General features: G+C 43.0%; 1 protein-coding gene across 1 annotated transcript in view; it reads right to left on the bottom strand.

Annotated features, from left to right (window-relative positions):
• Positions 1-248: 248 nt before the first annotated feature.
• The window catches only part of LOC108792751 (glycogen phosphorylase, muscle form-like), a gene marked incomplete at its 3' end in the record, with an annotated part of 46925 nt that continues 40995 nt past the window's right edge, over positions 249-6178 (bottom strand). Inside the window, exons 12-14 of the mRNA XM_018563592.1 lie at positions 5761-5968; positions 457-591; positions 249-315 (exon numbers count right to left, since the gene is read on the bottom strand). Coding sequence (XP_018419094.1) covers positions 249-315; positions 457-591; positions 5761-5968 — 410 coding nt within the window. The remainder of the gene's footprint in view (positions 316-456; positions 592-5760; positions 5969-6178) is intronic.

Below are 6178 nucleotides of genomic sequence, written 5' to 3'. Positions count from 1 at the left end.
AGAGAGAGAGAGAGAAGGGGGAGAGAGAGAGAGAGAAGGAGAGAGAGAGAGTTCATGTCATCTTCCGTTTCTTGTTTTCTGTTGCATCTTCATGTAAAGTCAAATGTCTCAAGCAGAGCTCATGACATTGCTACTGTCGTCCTGTGCAGGGGGTGTATAGACCCATAATATAGCCCAGTCAGGAAGGAACAAACTGATATCTCCTTGCTATATATGTCCTTGTGTTAGCCTGTACTATAACAATTCACCTTGTAAAGAGCGCTGACAGAATCCTGACTTCTGATATAATCTTCATAATCTGCAAATACTTTGAACCTAAAAAAAATAATACAGTATTTGTAAGGCAGTGAGAGAGGATGGAGAAAGAACAGAAGAAGAGAATATGATGAGCTGGAAAAATGGGGGAAGTAAATAAGAATTAGGAAAGGAAAGGCAGAAAGAAAGGAGAATTGTTACCTGTCATGATTCATCAGCATGTTGACAATGTCTCTGAAGAGGTCAGGCTGCTTGGGGGAGAAGTATCCTGAATTAAGCTGATCAATCACCTGTCTGAGCTCAGGAATCCTCTCATAATACAGCCGGGCATTGTAACTGCACAGGAATTATAAAAAGTCTATTATCAAAAGGATAATTTTTGTGTTTATAAATATATACAAGCATTAGTTATTCCTAATAATAAATCACCTGGCCATTATCCATAGAAAACATTTTATAGTGTGCATTAAAGTATATCTAAAGTCAAATCTTTTTTTACATTTTGAATGAATAGGGAATGGTTAAAACCTCTGTCACTTTTTTTGGCCATCTGTGTCCTATTAGGGAGTTTTCTGCTAACTTTCTGACCTGTAAATACAACAGTAAGTGAGAAGAAGTCCCCTCACATAGTATTGAAACAAGTGTCCTCATTAGAAGATGTACCCTCTATCCCTACTCCGGTGATGACAACAAGAAATGTTGAATTATCCTTCACTTTAGTCCATGCAAGCGTAATCACCTTGATAAACAGAGAGGGGGCATCACTCTAGCAGTAATACAGACAGCCATGAAAACCTAGTGGCCTCTTACTGCATTTGGAGCTGCCATGTCAGAGATATTAAGGCTGTTTTACTACAGAATTTGGAGAATCTTCACAATAAAATGTGGTGATTCACTTCAATTATCCAATCAAGTAAAATGAAAATCCCTGTCCCCCAACCTGGTCACCAAGCTAGTGTGAAGCAGGGAGGGAGGAGCCCTCTGTCCCTCACTTCTTGTCACTGGTGAAGCATCGAGATTGATGTCCTCAGTGGGGTTTTATTAATTGGACAGCTTGGACCAATGGTGCTTTGCCATTGGTCCAAACCATCCACAGAGCTCAAGCCTGTAACACAGAGTAGAGGTTGTTGCAGCTCTGGCTTCGCTATGTTAGGTTACACACACAGTGGGGAAGCCCGCTCCTGTGTAACCTAGCTTAGCTGTCAAAAGCTCTGCCTCACCTGACCGCACGTACCTGCTTGAATGCATTATTAAGATTTAACTCCTGAGTTTAGTGTCACTTTAACTAAGTATTTTTTACATATAAATCTTTCATAATCTGTGTATTTGTAGGAAAGGCAGGGGGTGTGTCCTTTTCTTACATGTTTTGCCCTGAAAGGTGTCCCTCTTTCTCACTCAGAAAGTTGGGAGGTATGTTATGAGCTTGCTGTTCGTGAACACATCTCCACACAGGATGGTTATTCACAAACACTTAGGCTACACTGGCATTTAATTATCTTTGATACGGAAATATGTAACTAATCATTAGCAGTTAAATCTCTCATTACCATAGCAATTTAAGCACCAGTGTAGCTCTACCCTATGTAAAAAGAATTTAAAGTATATAAATGTAAAACTTCTGTTTAGTTTTGGATAGAGTGGGGAATGGTTAAAACCAACCATGAAAGCAGGCAGCACATCACTAACCACCAATATAAGTGGAAACTACACTGACCACCTTTATATACCTCTGCACTATAAACCAATATAAGGGGGTGCTAGAGTGAACATGCATGTAATAAAGCTCTTCTCAATTGAACAACACTCTAAGGCAGTGGTCTCAAAGTACCGGCCCGTGAGCCGTATGTGGCCCCAGTCAGCTCACAAGTCTGGTACGTGATCACGGACCGTGTACCAGACTTGCGGGAGCAGCTACATGGTCTGCATCTTTGCCGGATGCAAACCGCATAGCCGCTTCTGTGGCGGCACTCGGATCCTTTCGGCCAGCGTCTTCGCTGAACAATGGTCGAAATAATTGATTAATAAGGTCTGCAGCAGACCTTACTAATTGCCACTAGATCACCATAGAACATGTGTTTCCTGCAGCAGGAATCCCTAATCTGGCGCTTAAAAGCGGCAGCTGTCACCTATTCAAATTAATGATCAGGTGACAGAAGTTGCATGTAAACGCCTGTACACCGCATGTAATAAGTGATATGATTACATTTGGTTGGGAATCAATCACTCTCCCTGGACGCAATGATTGTGCATCCGGGGAGAGTGTCTTCTAACCGCATGTAATAATATCACATATCATTACATGTGGTGTGCTGGAGTTCACATGCAACTGCTGTCACCTGATCATTAACTTGAATGGGTGACAGGGGCCACTCGTAAAGACCAGATTAGGGATTCCTGCTGCAGGAAAACGCAAGTTTCTGACACAGGAATCCCTAATCGCACCTAAACCTACAAATATGAATGGGGCCTTCGTGTGTGTATTGGGGTCCGTAGTACCAAACCGGATATAGTTAAATTTTATTTTAAAGTAACAAATTTGGCAAGCGGCCCCCATGGGAGAAAAAAAATTGTCTAGTGGCCACCGAGGGAATTGAATTTGAGGCCCCTGCTCTAAGGCGACACTAAACTGGCCATCAATGTGAATAGACACAAATGTCCTTGGATACATTCAGTGATGCATGCAACAATATAATACATTTTCCAGCTGGAGTATATATGTTCTATCATGGGTGACACCTCTCCCCATCTGCATGCGATACCATCTCCACACACCGCAATCACCAGGTAGGATGGGCCATCACATTAAAATGGTCATGAAATGCGCAGTAAGAGGTTAGTTCTTTCTTCCCATCTGATCCACTAAATCCAAATCACCGGTGTACAATAATTTCACCTCTCCAACAGGTTTCAGCACATACTCAAAAAAAATGTAAGAATCCATAGTGTAATTCCATAAAAAAAGCAATTGGGCAGCAGTGTAGGGGGGTGAGAGGGGAGGATTGTATGTGGAAGATGAAGCAATTGCAATTTAAGTGTTTTTTATCTTGGCTTTAATTAAAGGAGAACTATGAGGTGAGTGCTTTTCACTCACCTCATAGTTCTAGCCGACCTGTGACAATGAGACTGTCACAGGTCAGCTCAGTAGATCGGGAAGTGAGCGAACATATACTGGTGTTCGTTCACTTCTCGAACCTGTCACGTCTCTCTGCCGTGACAGGGGAGGGGCTGGATTCCCCCCTCCCCGCTCAGATCCCCCAGCGCTGACTGGCAGAACGGACGGGGAGGGGCGGGTACAGCTGGCTCTGCCTCTAGATAGGCAGAGCCAGCTGTCACTCACGCAGCTGGGCGGATCTCTACATCGATGGCGTCTCAGTATACCGCGAGCTGTAGCTCACGGTATACTGAGCTTAGGGTGACGGGAGGACGCTAGTTTGTGTCCTCTCGTTACCCTAAGGAGAACTATGGGGAAAAGCCCTGACCCCATAGTTCTCCTTTAAAGAGGTGTTTGATGGAATTACACTAAGGACTCTTTTACATTTTTTTGAGTATGTGCTGAAACCTGTTGGAGAGGAGAGGAGGAAAGGTGAAATTATTGTATTGGTGATTTGGATTCAGTGGATCAGATAGGAAGAAAGAACTAACATCCTACTGTGCATTTCATCACCATTTTAATGTGATGGTCCACTCTATCTGGTGAGTGCGGTGTGTGGAGATGGTATCGCACATGGATGGGGAGAGGTGTCACCCACGATAGAACATATATACTCCAGCTGGGAAATGTATTATATTGTTGCATGTATCACTGAATGGGCCCATGGACATTTGTTTGTAATTCTGGACTAATTTTGACATTCCTATTGTTTTTATTTATATAAATATGTGTTTATAGCATGGGCATTTGGAAATAGTACTTTTAAGATGGCCATACACCTATAGATTATCTGCAGATTTTCTATGGTCAGATGGAAACAGTGCAACAGATTCCTCCAGCGACGCTAAACTGTGTGGATGGAGGAACCTCCCATTGGCCCGAGCTTCAGTATCTTTCTAGTCGGCCCCGGTGGCTCTCCAAATACCTGAACAATGCCTGCATAAAATCAGATTGTTTTTTGACAGCTCACCTCCAAAATAGACTACTTTGTGGTGGAATGCATCCTCATGCGCCATGATCTAGACAAGATCTGGGGTTGGGTGTCTATGGCGGAGTCACGTGTATCAGCAGAGGACACTGTATCCACTCATTCTACCATGTTATCGGACTTACAGCACATGATTAAGTACCTGGCTAACAAGGTGAATGACACTGAAAACCGTTTATGAAGAAACAACATTAGAGTGGTGGGCTTTGCCGGAGGGAGCCGAGGGATCGCAGCCTGCTGCTTTTGCTGAAAGTTTACTCAAGACTATCCTGTCGGTGGTCTACCTACCTCCTACAGGCCCGCTGGCTATCAAAATACCTGAGCAATCTGATTGGATGCAGGCATTGTTCAGGTGTTTTGAGAACCAGCGGGGCCGACTAGCAAGATACTGAAGCTTGGCCCAGTGGGAGATTCCTCCATCCACACAGTTTAGCGTAGACGGAGAAATCTTTATCCATCTGACTATAGAAAATCTGCAGATAATCTAAAGGTGTATGGCCAGCCTTGGAGTTGTGTGTGTGCAGGAGGCACAAGGGGCACAGGCAGACACAGGTGCGTGCTGGACGCACAAGCAACAGCCGGGGGAGGCTGGGAGAGGTTAGGAAGGTCGGTGACCTAAGGGACCTGTTGGACACCGCTGAGAGAGTCCATGATCCACTGCTGGGAGAGCAGTGTGAGTATCACACAGAGGTGTGCTGAGAGGCTTAGAGCTGAGGAAAGCTACTAAGGACTGTATATGCTACAAAGGACTGTATATGCTGAAGAAAACTGATTATGATGAGAAATGCAGTAAATCCATTGTATGAGCAAAGGACTATCATTTAATGTTGCTGCTGGAAGCTGTCTTGTGTAACAGGGGAGGTCTACCCTGTTGATGGAAAGAGACTTTTTGCGTTTGCCCTTAATAAACTGCGTTTTACTTGCATTTCCTGACTACAGTGGAGTGTCCTTGTTACAACTGTTATATGGTGAATTAGTTTTCCTGTTGACTTCTTCATGTATGAACTTATAAGATATCATATAGACTGCTCAACTATAATAAACTTTACATTAACCTCTTGCCGTCCGCCCGTAGTAGAAAAACGGACGTTTAAAAAAAATGTCGGTGATTTTTCCTTAATATAGTAAAAAAATAAAAACCCCAGTGGTGAATAAATACCACCAAAAGAAAGCTCTATCTGTCCCCAAAAAAGGGTATAAAATTCATTTCAGTACAGCGCTGCATGACGGAATAAATGTCAGTCAAAGTACCGCAGCGCTGAATACTGAAAAATGGCCTGGATGGGAAGGGGGTTTAACACCGCGGATGTCAACTGGTTAAAGAAATTAGGCATTGTGCATTAGAACACAAGATATAATTCCTTACCCCTCACGGTCAAGACGTTCTACATCAGGCACTCTCATGCCAAATATGAAAAGGTTTTCTTCTCCTGCTTCTTCTGCCATCTCCACATTAGCTCCATCCATGGTGCCAATTGTAAGAGCCCCATTTAGCATGAACTTCATGTTTCCTGTACCAGATGCCTCAGTTCCAGCAGTGGAGATCTGCTCAGATAGATCAGCAGCAGGAATTACTAAGGGAAAGAAGAGTAATAAATAATTTCATGGGAAGCATATTTTATGTCAAACTTGCTCTTTTCACATACCAAAGCTTCCAAATATCTATATATCTAAGAAGGGATATTAGATCATATAGGTAAACTTGTCCATAGAATATAGTAAGTAGATATGTAATTTATCTGTTTACAGACTTTACATCAGAGGTGTTCAACCATTCAAACCTA

The sequence above is a fragment of the Nanorana parkeri genome, unplaced genomic scaffold, assembly GCF_000935625.1.
Source record: "Nanorana parkeri isolate BGI_ZX_2015 unplaced genomic scaffold, ASM93562v1 scaffold679, whole genome shotgun sequence".
Taxonomy (NCBI): domain Eukaryota; kingdom Metazoa; phylum Chordata; class Amphibia; order Anura; family Dicroglossidae; genus Nanorana; species Nanorana parkeri.
Note: the sequence above shows the minus strand (reverse complement) of the source record. Positions and strands in the feature narration are given on the sequence as shown.